We start from the raw sequence: 15316 nt of genomic DNA, 5'->3' as shown, positions 1-15316 counted from the left end.
TTATTCATTTGTAAAAATTACAATGATTGAAAGGTGTTTTTTAACCTTGAGTGCCTCATCGCAGACCTACTGTAACTCCAAAGCTCTTAATTGTGTCGTTCATATTTTTGAATGGAAATGACACAATAGCCAGTCCACCTGATCCCCCCTTATGGTTGAAATGAATTGCAACCTTGACAAGAAGTCCTCAAAGACCTTAAACAAAACTTCTTACTAATAATGCTTTTTTTTCAAATATGATTCATGTGATACTAATGTACACAAGTTAACTAATATAACTATAGCTATGAGATGCATTATTTATATATTAGTAATAATTAGGACAAAAGTATTCATCTTCATCCTATTAACAACTATGGCATGTAGGTATGCTATCAATTATATTGCTTATGATAATACTGCTGTTATGCAGTAACTATGGATTTTTAGGACTTAAATACTTATCCGTACCTGGGCGTGTGCTGTTTTGAAACTAACATACTGATATTTGTGGACACAAAGACTGACACAGTATCTTTTCTTTCCAATATAATACTGAAGGAAAATTACAGGCTTATATGCTTATGCATCCCTTTCTCTAAAAAAATGTGATCTTATATAATATACTTTTGTCCCAGTCATTCTTTAACAGTATAGTAGGTATGTGACATAATGCTGGAGTAAGTGTGATGTATTGGACAAAATAATATGTAATGTAATGTCTAGCCTAACATCTAAAGTAATATTTACTTTGACTTTTCTGATTGTTTGATAGTAAGCAAATTGTTTTGGTTTTATCTTCAGCTCAGAACAAAATCAGTAGAGGCGCAACTGTTAATACTCCGATAAACCTTTAAGGTTAAGAGACTATATTGTAGTCCAATACATGCTGATGTAACACTACTAAGTTTTTCTCACTTAGTAGTGTTACTTGTTTGTGTTTTACAGTGAAAATCAGTTTGCATTAATGTTATAGACTACTATAACATTACCCTGTTCGGTTGACCAGACTGTTTGGTTTTCTGAGGTTCAGATATCTAAGGTTCTACTGTAGGCTTTATATCAACCCAATATGTTTTATGCACACAATGTATTGCAGGTCATTTAATTAAGTAAGTTGTTGTGCAATGACTTAGCTATTTCATTGTTATTTACAGTTAATTATTTTGTTATTTACTCTGCATACCCTAATATGCTAGCATTTCTGTAACCAGGCACCACACTAATTGTGTTGATAAATAAGGTTCATCTGTGTCAAATGAATTTATCTGTCTCCCAAGCCATTTTACTCAACGCATGAAGAAATCCATCATTAACCTTTAATCTTAAAATGGCGACTATCACCCCCCTCCACTATCACCCCTAGACCACAGTACCCTGACCATGCCATTGTCCCAGCCCTTGACCACTGTCCTGTTATACTGAACCAAAGTGTACCCTACGACATCCTTCCGCTTGGATCTCTGCCAACTCCCCATCTCCCCCACCTTACTTCTTACACAATGGAGTATGAGGAGTGCAGTAGGTCTGTACTGCATGCCTGTGTGTTGGCAGATTGACAGCTTTGGACAGTTTCTCTCATCTTCCTCTGTACTATATCTATGTCCATTTCATCTCCACACGTCTGTATGTGTGTCTCTATGTGTGTTTGTTGTATAAGTGTCTTAATGTGTCTCGCTTCGGTCATTCCGTCTACTGTACTGTATGTATGACTGTGTGAGGAAGTCAACATTTATTTTTAATGTTTCACAATTAAAAGCAAGAAGTATTTATATATTGTCTTAACACAGTTGGGCAAGTTTAACTATCACTAAAACAAACTGGCCAAACTGAGTTTTTTTAAGATAACTCATTTACTTGTAATTGAAAGTTCAGGACAAATGTTGTTTGAAAACAGCCCATGTATTTGTGTGTGTGTGTGTGTGTGTGTGTATGTGTAAACATGAGTGCATGCCAGTGCGTATATCTCTGTGCGTATATCTTATGTGCTGTATGAGTGTGTGTATATATATATATATATATAAATGTAGTTACTTGTACCTTTGCATCTATTTAAGTGTTGTTCAATATTCCTGTGCTCTCTGTGGCCAAATGGAGCCTGTGTGACAGCCAATCATCACGTGTGTTGAGGGGCACGTGACGGCTGAGCCCTGGGTTCAGTGCTTTTCTTTGTTTCTCTTCTCTCCAGTGTGCCTGTCTATCTTTCGGCGGACATTTTGGCTCTGAACGTAGCCTCTTACTAACGTGATAATGTGTGTGGGGAATATACTGTCATGATGTACTTATCCCTGAATGCATGCTTCTCAAGCACACGCCATCTGGCACAATCCAGATCTCTGTACGCGGCCATCTTAGCTAAACCCACTACTGAACACACACAACACACATCAGCTCACTGAAGAGAGCGGTCATTTTCACTCATATACAAACAAAAGACAATACTAAATGATCTAGCTATCTGTCTATCTCACTGTCTATCTGTCTATCTATCTGTCTAATTTCTCAATTTATTACACACACACACACAAGCAGAACAGAAACACGTCAGACACACACTCTAACACACTCACCCTGGGCCGGTGTGTCTCTTCCTCCGCTCACTTGCTCCCGCGCTCTCTCTCTCGACACAGGTGAGAAAGTCATGGCCGACGATGAGTTCACCTGTGACCTCTTCCGCTTCCTGCAGCTGCTCTGTGAGGGCCATAATAACGGTGAGTCAGGGTGAAAACACCCTGTCACATTACAGTACGGTACTGTTTACATGGGATTACAGTCACATGACAATAGGGCTCACAGTAATATTTCAGTTATAAGAGGGCTTACAAGAACATGAATCGGGGGTGAAAATGATTCAGAGATTACAATAACAAATCCAGAACGTATTGTATAATGTACGCCTGCCCTAAGGGGTTCAATTAACATTGAAACTGAGGCAATTTGGCATGCCTGTTACTCTGCTTATTTTGTTAGATGTCCTGACAGGCAGACATGGGCATTTGAGTGAATATCTTTATAAATATGTGCGCTCTTGACAGATTTCCAGAACTACCTGCGGACACAGACAGGCAGTACCACCACCATCAACGTCATCATCTGCACTGTGGACTACCTGCTCCGACTGCAGGTAAACCCGGCAACAAGGATATTTCTACTTCTTATCCCAGTTTCCCTTTAATGACCAAGCAATAGGAACCATAGGTTTGGCCTCGAGTGTAGCATACACCAGGGATCATCAACTCTCGCCCTCAAATCCAAAACCAGCCCTGGTGATTAGTGTTAATGAATGGCCAGATGGTCTTCACACTCAACTCCAAGGTACAGGGATGATGGAAAAGCAGAAGTTGTCAGCCCTCAAGGACCGTGAGTTGCTGGTCCCTGGGGTAAACCCTAGTACCCTACAGTAGCTCATGCAGCTAGCTGCTGCTTCATTTCACTCTGCTGTCGAGCTGAGCTGCGCAGTTCTGTGCTGCTGGTGCTGACAGGTCACAGGTGACCAATCAGAGAAGCCGTTGAGGAAGCAGGGAATTAGAACAGACTAAAAATAAAACCTGGATAAGTTTCTACTGAGTGATTCTACTGGAATGTAATGTAAATATAATATCATGTAAAGTACAGTAAATGTAATGAACATGAAATGAAAAGTCCCTTCCCTGAAACCTAGACCACTCAGTAAAATTAGTTCAACTCTAATAAGATGTACAGTATGGGTCCAATAGATGCCATGTAAGAGCTTATTTAACACTTACTGTAGGGCGGCCTGTAGCGTAGTGGTTGAGGTACATGACTGGGACCTGCAAGGTCTGCGGTTCAATTCCCGGTGTAGCCACATCAAGATCCGCACAGCCATTGGGCCCTGGAGCAAGGCCCTTAACCCTGATTGCTCCTGCTTAGTCAATCAACTGTACGTCTCTCTGGATAATTGCAGCCTTTCCGCTTATCCTCTCTTCTCATCCCTCTCTCCTGCTCTTCCTCCCTCCCTCTCTCCTCCTCTGTCTGAAGGAGTCAATCAGTGACTTTTACTGGTATTACTCTGGGAAGGAGATCATCGATGAGCCGGGGAAGAGGAACTTCTCCAAAGCCATGACGGTGGCCAAGCAGGTCTTCAACAGCTTGACAGAGTACATCCAGGTCAGAGGTCACACTGCTATTCCTCAGTTGTACTATATCAGTACTGCTGCTGTCTGTGTGCTCATACTGTCCCACTGTCTCTGGTCTCTTTCATCACTCGATCCTCAAATCCAACTGCTACCAACAGCACTAGATCCCCAATCTCTGGCTTAGATATCTTGGATAGATATCTTGATCTGACATTTGCATAAGCACCAGCTACAGCCATGGTTGCCAAATGTTGACCACCATAGTTTAGTTTAGAGCTGTCAGAAAACTAAGACTAAGGTAATTGGTTGGAGCAAAAACCAGTACGCAGACTAACACTCCAGGACCGGAGTTGCACACCCATGGCCTGAAACTTTATATGCGCTCCTGTCAGGGTTGGGAGGTAGCACCGGGTGTGGCCACCAGGGGCTTATTATTATTTTCACCTGGCCCTCATTAGTGCCAGGGGAGCCTACCTCCGGTGGGTATTTAAAGCGCTTGCTGGCATTCCGTCGGCGCTTTGGTATTCACTGTGCGCTCTGATACCAAGCCGGTATGCACACGGTAAGACTCTATCTGTTATGAGTCAGGTATCGTGCAAGTTCTGGTTTTGCGGTCTGATTTTTAAAAAAAAAGAAATAAGAAAGGAAATATATAGGGTAAGGAGGACGCTCAGCTAGTTGGTGCTGTGTGCACGGCTGACGCCTTCTGTAAGGTTTTGTTTTGTTTTCTTTTCAGCTCGTGTGAGCTTGCGGGTGAGGGACGTTGTCCCCGGTATTTGTATTTTTGGTTTGTGTTTTTCCTGAGCTGCGACTCAAGGTTCTTTGTTTTCTCGCCTAGTCTTTTATACTAGGTTGTTATTTTATTTTAGTTTTAGCACTCCTTTTCGTTGGGTTGTTCGCCCTGGTTTTCAAGGGTTGTTTTATTTTCTGGTAGCCGGTTTTTTAGGGCTGTTCCTTTTATTTTGGTCGGAGTTGTCTCCAGACCTTTCATTTTACCTTCTGGAGTTTTGTGGCGAACACGTTCGCGTGTTCGCTTTTAAGGGATTACCCTTAGTCGCTCTTGGCTCTCCGCCAGTCCCTGACCCTACAGCTCCCCTGTAGGAGCATCAGCTGAATGTCTGTATCTGATGTCATGTGTTCCAGGGCCCTTGCACCGGTAACCAGCAGTCCCTGGCTCACAGCAGGCTGTGGGACGCAGTGGTGGGCTTCCTCCACGTCTTCGCCCACATGATGATGAAACTGGCTCAGGTACGGGCCACCCTGCAAACAGGCTCTGATGCATTGCCTCCGCATGCGGTACTGTAGGCAGACACAATCTATGCACTCAAATTCCCATAGTGCCACTGGGCATTACACAAACATGCAGCTGGCACAGGTATGAGTCACCCTGCGGACAGCCGCTTACACACTGCCTGCGCATGCAGTGCAGCACAGTGCAGTATTGTAGTCACATGCCGGTTACAAACTCAAATTCCCATAGTGCCGATGGTCAGCACAGGAGCGCTCCACATTCACGTTCATGTACATACTCCGCAGATGTGTCAGTTTGGGTCAACAATCCCATTTCAGTTCAGTAAATTAAGGAAGTGAATTCAAATTGAGTTCATTAATTGAAAAATAGACCGTTGCAGGAATTTTGTTTTTCAATTTGTGAATTCAATTTCAATTCATTGAAATCAGTATTCTTGCACTTCAACTGAATTGAGTTATTGTTCATTTCCTGAATTTTTGGGAATTGAAATGGAATAGGCCCCGACACTGACATAAGTTCTATTCAAAATGGAGACCTTACAATTTACAGATGCTTTTGCACATGTGAATTACATTGCACTGAATCTCTATGCATTCTGTGCCAACCTTTAGCATTTCAAACACGCCTTCTTTATCTTGTCCATGCTGGACATTATCTGTACAGTACCTCTCTCAGACAAAAACATACTTCATAAATATGCATATAGATTTGCTTACTATGCTCACAAATCCTACAAGGTACCTAATTTTTTGTGAACTGCAATGTATATGCTGTTCTTTAGGTGTAATGTGAAGAGTTTTGGGATGACAACAAATCACTTGATTTGCAGTGGCAAGAGAATCACTTTAAATGCATAGTAGCAAAAATCACTTTAAATGCTTTACTAAAAACACGGATGCAGAATGTATTTGCACACATTTTGTATTTCTGTATTCACTTTCACTTATTAACATACAAAACCTGGCACCATACTGTAAACCCAAACAGACACTGTGTCTGACATTGTGTTTTTTTTAAAGAAAACAGCTGCATTAATATTTTATTAGAAATAAACTGTATTTATACTTTCTAAATCAAATATTTTTCAGGATGGGTTTTTTTCCCTGTTAGACCTCCTCAGTACGGGACTTTTTGGCTGTTGGAAGTGTCAAGTGTAGCAGGCCCAACATGAAAGTCTGGGACTGCTCGCCGATGCAGGCTATTGGAAAATATGCAGACTACTGTACTAAGACTGTGCAAACTGAAGCAATGTAGTCTTAGTTGCTATTGTTGTGGATTACCTGCAGATATCCACATGACTTCATGCAGTTGCCACATCCCCACACGTGCTCACCTCTCCATGTCTCTCACACCTGTGTGCAAACATACAAGCACATACATACACACACACACACACACACACACACACACACACACACTAGGGTGCATTAGCACACACTCCACCAACACTGAACTGATGTGTGTATAACATAAAAGAAACATGATGTTAAATTTCTGATATCACAATTTCAAACGAGGCATATGCAAGTATTTTAAAAAATGTTTTTGTTTTTTTAAATGTACTATAAATATCTGTAATGTAAATGTTGCATTTCTGAACACCATTTCGAACGAGGCAGAACATATTGTAAAAAATAAGTAGTAAGGCTTCAATGGTACGTTACAATATATTAATTTCTGCCCTGTCTTTTACATTGTCTGTGCAGGGCAAAGTATGTATTCACTTTTATTCTTTTCTCTAAGTGATTTGTGGTTTGTTTCTTGTTCATCCCCGTCAGTGGGCTGACTCAGTTTCCAGGTTGTTTGGTTTCTCCACCTGACTTTAAACCTGGAATGAGCATTCATTGGGAAACATGTAGAGACAAGGGGATCAGATTCAGCCATTTTAGTTTTAATTATAAAAAATAATTCGTTTTAGTAGTCTGGATGGGTGTACACTGAACAATACATAGCCATCCAGACTTACAGTACAGTATCTCAAAGAAGAATCTTCCAGAATTGAAAAAAAAAGTGCCCTTCAACCTATTGCTTTGGAATATTTAATCAGAACAGATAGTTGATAAACAGATAGTTTATTTTTGTTTATTTCATTTCTGTTTAAATTAATCAAATTCAGAAAATGAATTTTGAAGACATTTCAGTTGAATTGACTGAATTGAAATTGAGCTTCAATGAACTTTTGGTTGACATGAACAATGAAACTTGGTCAGAATACAGTAGGTAAGACAGTGAATATAGAGTTATGAATAATTCACCCCTGTCTTTTCAAATGTGTTTGAGGGAAGCCGCTTATTCCAGGCTTCAGCCATTAATGGACTTAACACATTTAACAAATAATTCAAAAAGGTGTGAGTCAGTTAAAAGCAGGTGGAGGAAACAATCTGAGAAAAGGGGCAGCCTACCCTAAATTTAACTTCCCGTGGTGGACCACATACCTAATCTCCTCCTCACACTCCTCACACACATTGCATTCATTTTAACACAGATTAGTTTCATTGATTTTTTCTGCTGTTTGTGTAACTTTCTATTAACATGGGTGTCTGAAGGTAACTATAGCTTTCCGTGATGTTTTTTGATGTGTTATTCTCTGTCTCTGCTGCTAGGTCTGAAGTGGATTGGTAAACTCTGTCTTGTTAAAAATACATTTTTGTATTCTCTCTCAAATCTCTCTCAAATTTTCCACAAACGGAATATGTACTGAATATGTACTTTGGCCTCAAGTCATGAAGTAAATGCTATCCAGTATAGCTGCACTGGGACATAACAAAAAAAAAGTGAAAATGAAAATGAGTTTAAAAAAAAAAGAAGAGTCCTCCATTTTCAGATGTGCCACACATGTGCCATTTTCACATGGTCGCACAGTGATCCTGTATAGTTTCATTGAACATCATCTCTGACCCAAGCTGCTGTACCTGTAAATTCACCTGTTAGGAGGGATTAGAACACTTAGTCGCCTGTTATGCTGATTGTCAATTAGGAGGGATTAGAACACTTAGTCGCCTGTTATGCTGATTGTCAATTAGGAGGGATTAGAACACTTGGTCAAAAAATGTTATTAGCGCAGAAAGGACGTGGAAAATGAGAGGCAAACTCACATCCTTGTGACATTGGACTGTTATGTTTTAAGAGACAGACATGCAGTCTAAGCCAGTGGATTGATGGGAAAGCCTGGTTAAATGAATCTCCCTTTCTTATCCGTCGCCATAGAATTTTGCCTTTTCATCTAAAAGTACACCAGCTTGAAGGTAAAGAGTTTACTGTAAATGAAAAAGGGGAAACCATGAAGTTTGGAGATTTTCTCAGGATACAAAAATGAATTTAAAATGTTTCTTCTGGTGTCTAACCCTGTCAGATGCACTCTGATCCCGGACTTGGAAATGGAGTAAGAGTCAGTCTCTCGTCTGCCGCCTCACCCGTAGCCCTCCGCCATGTCTGATTCTCAGTCCTTCTCCTTCCTCTACTTCCTCTTCTTTTTCTTTACAGCCGTCTCTTTTGTTTTAGTCTTCCTCTTTCTGAATTAAAGTTGTTTTTTTTCATCCTAGCTAGACTGAAATCTGTCAGAAGGAAACAGGCATGCTACACTTAAATTAATTATTCAGCTAATGGCTAGAGGTACAATTTTAGGCTACCACCCCAGTGACAAGCTTTTTTAACTTTTTAGCCACTTTTTATCTGTGTCCAGGGCATATATTTTATTAAACACATTCCTAAATATATTGCTGGATTAGTCATGAAAGAGGAAGGTACAAAACAAATCATCAAAGTGAGAAGAAGGCATGAAATAAAGAAAAAGAAAGATAAAAGATGAAGATCGGATCACATCATTGCCTAGTTGAAACTATAGCAATTCACAGAAGGAATTTAGAACTTGACCTTGAGGCCAAAACCAGAAAATGGGGTGGACTGTGAATGAACCCAATGCCTGCATTTTTCATGAGATCACAGTTCACTTTCTGGGGTATTTTAATCCTGCAACTTGTAGTGACATTATGTCTTCAGAGGCTGTAGATATGAACAAATTACTTTTCATAGCATTTATACACAATTATAAACATAATTATCCATTTTTAGATTGTGTCAGTACAATCATTCTTTGCAGCAGTCTCAGGCTGTTATGTGAATGTCTTAGTCTGAAAATAAAATTCCATTTAATAATTTGGGAAGTATCAGGTAATATGCGCACATGCGATCTCTGAAGGCATAATGCTGCTGGACAAACTGCTCAGTGAATTGTAGTGTAATTTCCTGCTTTAGACCACAAACCCCCAAATGTACCTGCAGCCATTGTAAAGCTGTCAGAAACTTCTTTACGTGTCAAAAATGTCCTTCATCACACACAAAAACTGGGCACACACTGAAGTTTCAATTATATAAATACACCCCAGAAAGTTAACTATACTTTAAATATGCAGAAGCTGGGAGGAGCCACAGGCACATGGCTGAGGGCCCAGTGAGCGTGCTGCTGATTACCCATAAGTCTGTGTGTGCGTCTGTGTGAAAGTGGAGAGAGAGAGAGAGTGTGTGTGTGTGTGTGCAAGACTTCCGACAAGACGGGAGATACAGCAGGGTGCAGGCCATGAAGTGCCCTGAGCCTCTCCCGTGATTGTGTGTGTGCGTGTGTGTCTGTGCGTGGCTGTATGTGTGTCTGACATGTGCAGATTTGCTCTGATGTGTAATGTTTTTAAAATGCATTTGTATTATTAAAATGCAAACCCAGGACCATTTCTGGAGTAGAGCCCACTCAGAGGTAAGGTGATCGCTGACTCACCTCCATCCTCTCCCATCTCTGTGTTGCTAGACCAGCTCTGCTCCTGGAGATCCCCGAATCGAGCACAGCCTGTCCACCACCGTTAAGCACCATGAGATTAGTGTGAGCCACAGACTCCTTTCGCTAGACGCAGTATCCCATGCCAAGGCCCGCAACTAATCCCCAGCGCTCCTGTGTAAACTTGTGACATACTGAAGAAAAAATAACTGACAATTACACAGCTGTTAATAATTATTATTGCCGGTCGCTACTTTAACCCAGCTTGATTAGATGCCGAGACTTGGTGGTTTTCAAGTCTTATCTTGTCTTCTACCATTTTCTAACTTTGAAGTCCAAAAGAAGAAGATGAAGGGAACAGCTTACAATTGTTCATGCTCTTGTGTAATACTATGCCAGAACTGAATCACTTCACTATCTGTAATCTACCTAGTGCAATTTGGATAAATACACGGCATTCAAATTATTATTACCAATGGATCTATGCCCAGTCGTGTGCAGTAACATACATACTGTATTTCGTTCTGATCACTGTGTCTATGCTGCGCAGGAAAGCCCCTGTTGTTTTTAGATTCTATGAAAAGCCAGTCCAGTCCCAGCTGACACAAAATGTTCTGACGATGTTATTGGAACATTTTGTCAATGTTATAACATTGCCAATACATGTCAGCAACATTGTGAGAATGTTTTGTGCTAACTGGGCAGCCCTTTGTTTGGGATGTTCATCTGTGATTAAACTGGAGAAGAAGATGATCGTTTGTTTCACTATTCTTTTGGTTGTGTGTTTTTACTTGTTTTGTTTTGTAGGATTCAAGCCAGATTGGACTCTTGAAGGAGCTCCTGGATCTCCAGAAAGACATGGTGGTCATGCTGCTGTCTCTGCTAGAGGGTAAAAGGCTGTTTAACTGCCCCCCTTGTATCCACGTCCCTCCCTTTTCTCCCTCTCTCTGTCTGTCTCTCATTACACCCTGTTCCTCTGTTGTCAGGCAACGTGGTTAATGGCACCATTGCCCGTCAGATGGTCGACATGCTAGTGGAGTCCTCCAGCAATGTGGAGATGATCCTCAAGTTTTTCGACATGTTCCTTAAGCTAAAGGACATTGTGGCCTCGGACGCGTTCCGCGACTATGTGACCGACCCGCGAGGGCTGATCTCCAAGAAGGACTTCCAGAAGGCCATGGACAGCCAGAAGCAGTACTCAACTTCCGAGATCCAGTTCCTGCTGTCCTGCTCGGAGGCAGATGAGAACGAGATGATCAACTATGAGGAGTTTGCCAACCGCTTCCAGGAGCCGGCCAAGGACATCGGCTTCAACATCGCCGTGCTGCTGACCAACCTGTCTGAGCACGTCCCTCACGACACCCGGCTCCAGAACTTCCTGGAGCAGGCCGAGAGCGTGCTCAACTACTTCCGCCCCTTCCTGGGTCGCATCGAGATCATGGGCGCCAGCCGGAAGATCGAGCGCATCTACTTCGAGATCAGCGCCGTCAACCGCGCCCAGTGGGAGATGCCCCAGGTCAAGGAGTCCAAGCGGCAGTTCATCTTCGATGTGGTCAACGAAGGCGGTGAGTCAGAGAAGATGGAGCTCTTCGTCAACTTCTGCGAGGACACCATCTTCGAGATGAACATCGCCTCGCAGATCTCCGAGCAGTACGGCGAGGAGAAGGAAGAGGAGGAAGAGGAAATTGGGGAAGCCAGCGCGGAGGGAGGAGCTGGAGGGGGCGGAGACGAAGATGGTAACGGGGAGGAGGAACAACCCGAGTCCAGCTCAGCCTTCGTGGATTTCCTCAACAGCACCGTCAACTTCCTGGGCATGTTCACCTTCCGCAACTTGCGCCGGCAGTACCGGCGTGTGAGAAAGATGACCCTGAAGGAGATAATCGTGGGAGTGGCCACCTTCCTGTGGGCCATCCTGATGAGCATCCTGCTGTTCTTCTTCAGCGTGTGCAAGGGCATCTTCCTCGTCCTCTGGCAGACCCTGTTCGGCGGCGGACTGGTAGAAGGGGCCAAGAACATCACTGTGACGGAGATCCTGGCCAGCATGCCCGACCCCACGCAGGACGAGGTGCACGGAGACCTGCCTGGAGAGCCGGGCGATGAGGAGCAGGAGGTCGGCGGGGCAATGGACATGATGGACACTGGTGGGGGGGAGGAGGAGGAGGAGGACAACAAGGATAATGAAGGAGGTCGGACGCCCGGTATGGATGTCCCCGGGGGACTGGGAGACATCGGGGACACCAACCCTGTGGACCCTCCTACCCCCGAGGGGACACCCTTGGCCAAGAGGAAAGTGGTAAGACTCTTCTACCTCGACACACACAGGCCTCTACTCTCATTTTCTCTCACGTGCACCCTCGCTGGCTCATGGTTAATGGGGTGAAGTCTTATCTCTGTGTGTCTGAATGCTGCACACCGGTTCTGTTGGAGGTACAGGTCTCAAACACTGTTAATTTCCTCTGTGTGTTCCTCAATCTGGAATAGACTTCAGAGGAGGCTAAGCCTGAACCGCCCCCTGTAGTGGAACCACCCCCTGAACCAGAAAAGGCTGAGTGAGTATTTCTCTCTCTCTCTTTTTCTCTCTCTCTCCTCCCCTCACAGTACCATATGCAAAATAAAATACAAAATACAACATCATGGAAAGGAATGGGTGAAGATACTCACACACTGTTTCAATGCTTCTTGTGGTTCATTGAATAATGAACATTTCACCTGACCTGCATGTATTACTAAATCAACTGGAGTGCTGAAGCAGAGTCTTTCTCCTCCACTCTTCCTTAGTTTTTTATCCTGTAGCTGTGCATATTCCTGGAGGCATGTGTGTGTGTGTGTGTGTTTCTTATTCAAAGTACAATAACGTCCATTTCCCTCTCTCTCACACTCTTAGCACTGAAAATGGAGAAAAGGCAGAAAGGGAAAAGGCAGAGGCGGAGGCAGAGGCCAGGGCCAAGGAGAAAGCAGAGGAAAAAGAGAAAGAAAGGGCAGCCAAAGCGCTGAGAGACAAGAAACTGGCCAGACACAGAGGCTTTGACCTCTGGAACGAGCTGGACATCCAGAGGAACAAGTTTTTGGTGGGGGAAGGAGTAATCTTTTGTTTGACAACCAGCATGTTTAATTGCATTCTACAATGCTGAAGCTTAATTAGGGACAGTGGTTGTTTTTTAACCATGTAGGCCATGACTAAAAATGATTGTATATCGTCCCCCCACAAGATCACGAGATAACGAGAATGTAATGTGCAATATTGTTCATTTTTGAGTCAGACGAACCCATTGCGAGGATTTTTGGCCAAGTAGTAGGTTTGTGGGAAAGATTTATTTGTATTAATACTCCTAGTATTCCATTTCATTTCCTAATTCATTTAATGCTGCATTGTGGATTGTAAGCTGAAGCTGTTTCTCTGCTGTAATTGGTCTTCTCTTTCCCATACAGAACTACCTGTCTCGAAACTTCTACAACCTGCGTTTCCTGGCCTTATTCCTCGCCTTTGCCCTGAACTTCATCCTACTCTTCTACAAGGTCAGCTTATTGGTGTGGCCTCAGCCCATGTAGATGGGCAGAGGTGCTTGATGGTCTGCATACAGCTATATTTGCTAGATGAAGGTGATGATTTAAATATTTATACATTTATATAATATGTAAATAGAGTACAATTAGATTATTCAAGACTATATTTCTTGACTTATAATTTCTATGAGTTTCAGTGTCTCTTCTGTCTTGCTAATCAGATTTTTTCTCTCTATTGTCCAGGTGTCGGACAGCCCCCCAGGGGAAGAGTTTGAGGGCTCTGGGGTCTTTGAGGGCTCCGGGCTGTTTGGGGACCCTGGAGAGGAGCCGGAAGGTTCCGGAGCAGAAGATGGCATAGGGGGCGATGATGATGAGGAGGAAGGTCCAGTGTACTTCTTCCTGGAAGAGAGCACGGGATACATGCAGCCCACACTTTCATTCCTGGCCATCCTGCACACCGTCATTGCCTTCATCTGCATCATCGGCTACAACTGCCTCAAGGTGAGCGTGGCTGACCCCATCAAACCGCACTGCGAACCAGTCCAAATGTCGCTGGGAATATGAATGTGTCTAACAAGGCTATCAGCTGCCAGACCACTTCCTGTGGTGAAGCTTTTCGGCTGACTACGTGGGAACATGGTGTCCAACATGGGAACATGGTACACCTGGAGGCATGTGTGGCGTGCAGTTTTTTGTTATCGCCCTAAAATCGGCAACCGATAAATCAAATGAGTTTAGTTGTCTCAGGGTTCCCATGCGTACTGGAAAAGCTGGAATTTTTTGATGTCATGGAAAATGAGAAAATTGCCAAAATGTCCAATTCGTTTTATTAAAACCGCAAAGGCTAATCATTTTAAAGGTTGAAGTCAGCAACCACAATCCCCCCGGCCCCCCACCCCTCTGTCCATGATAACAATCCACACCCTGCCCCCACAGCTCCCAGTCTACAATGACAATCTTCCCATCCCTGCCATCAGTCTCAGTCACATAAAATGTCCTGGAAGATGTTTTGAATAGAATGGGAAACACGTAACCATAATCAGCTGCTTTAATTGGCCTAGAATCTAACCTAGAAGATAAACCAAAGCGAAACTGCAATGCGTGGTAAAAATGCTGGGCTATTGGTGTCCTGCAGATTCCCCTGGTCATCTTTAAGAGAGAGAAGGAGCTGGCTCGCAAGCTGGAGTTTGATGGTTTATACATCACCGAGCAACCGGAGGATGATGACATCAAGGGCCAGTGGGACAGACTGGTGCTGAATACACCGTAAGTGCCTGGCACTAGACAGACCCTTACATCATTAAAGATCTCATAGAAAGGAAATGCTAAATTACTATGGAGCCTGGCACCAACACAACCATTACAGACCTAGACTACTGAATAAGCAAGCTAATGGGAAATTAGTCCTAAAATATATCTTTCTTTCAGAAGTGGGTCTACAATAGAGATTTTGAAGTTTTTTTAATAAAATTATGGTATTTACTGTATGACTGCAGGAGAAATGCTTTCTCAATGAGAGATATTTCCCCTTTTTACTTTTCGATACAGCTTCTTTTTATTGCTGTGGAAATCAATGGGGTGTTTTTCTCTTCTAATTGCAGATCTTTTCCAAATAATTACTGGGACAAGTTTGTGAAGAGAAAGGTAAGGAAACTGCAAGCTGGGTGTTCTGATCAGTGTAATGTGATTCATATAATCTTGCATAAAGTCTTTGCTGAC

General features: G+C 42.9%; 1 protein-coding gene across 1 annotated transcript in view; it reads left to right on the top strand.

The window, feature by feature from the left end:
* Positions 1-15316, top strand: part of LOC133133347 (ryanodine receptor 1-like) — a 97391-nt gene that overhangs the window by 75469 nt on the left and 6606 nt on the right. The window contains exons 86-98 of the mRNA XM_061249449.1: positions 2610-2690; positions 3015-3103; positions 3979-4107; positions 5220-5324; positions 7035-7040; positions 10901-10982; positions 11080-12386; positions 12575-12642; positions 12978-13161; positions 13523-13609; positions 13841-14098; positions 14733-14863; positions 15199-15241. Of these exons, the coding sequence (XP_061105433.1) occupies positions 2610-2690; positions 3015-3103; positions 3979-4107; positions 5220-5324; positions 7035-7040; positions 10901-10982; positions 11080-12386; positions 12575-12642; positions 12978-13161; positions 13523-13609; positions 13841-14098; positions 14733-14863; positions 15199-15241 (2570 nt within the window). The remainder of the gene's footprint in view (positions 1-2609; positions 2691-3014; positions 3104-3978; positions 4108-5219; positions 5325-7034; positions 7041-10900; positions 10983-11079; positions 12387-12574; positions 12643-12977; positions 13162-13522; positions 13610-13840; positions 14099-14732; positions 14864-15198; positions 15242-15316) is intronic.

This window comes from Conger conger, chromosome 7 (genome assembly GCF_963514075.1).
Source record: "Conger conger chromosome 7, fConCon1.1, whole genome shotgun sequence".
NCBI classification, from domain to species: Eukaryota; Metazoa; Chordata; class Actinopteri; order Anguilliformes; family Congridae; genus Conger; species Conger conger.
This window is presented reverse-complemented; position numbering and strand designations above follow the sequence as displayed.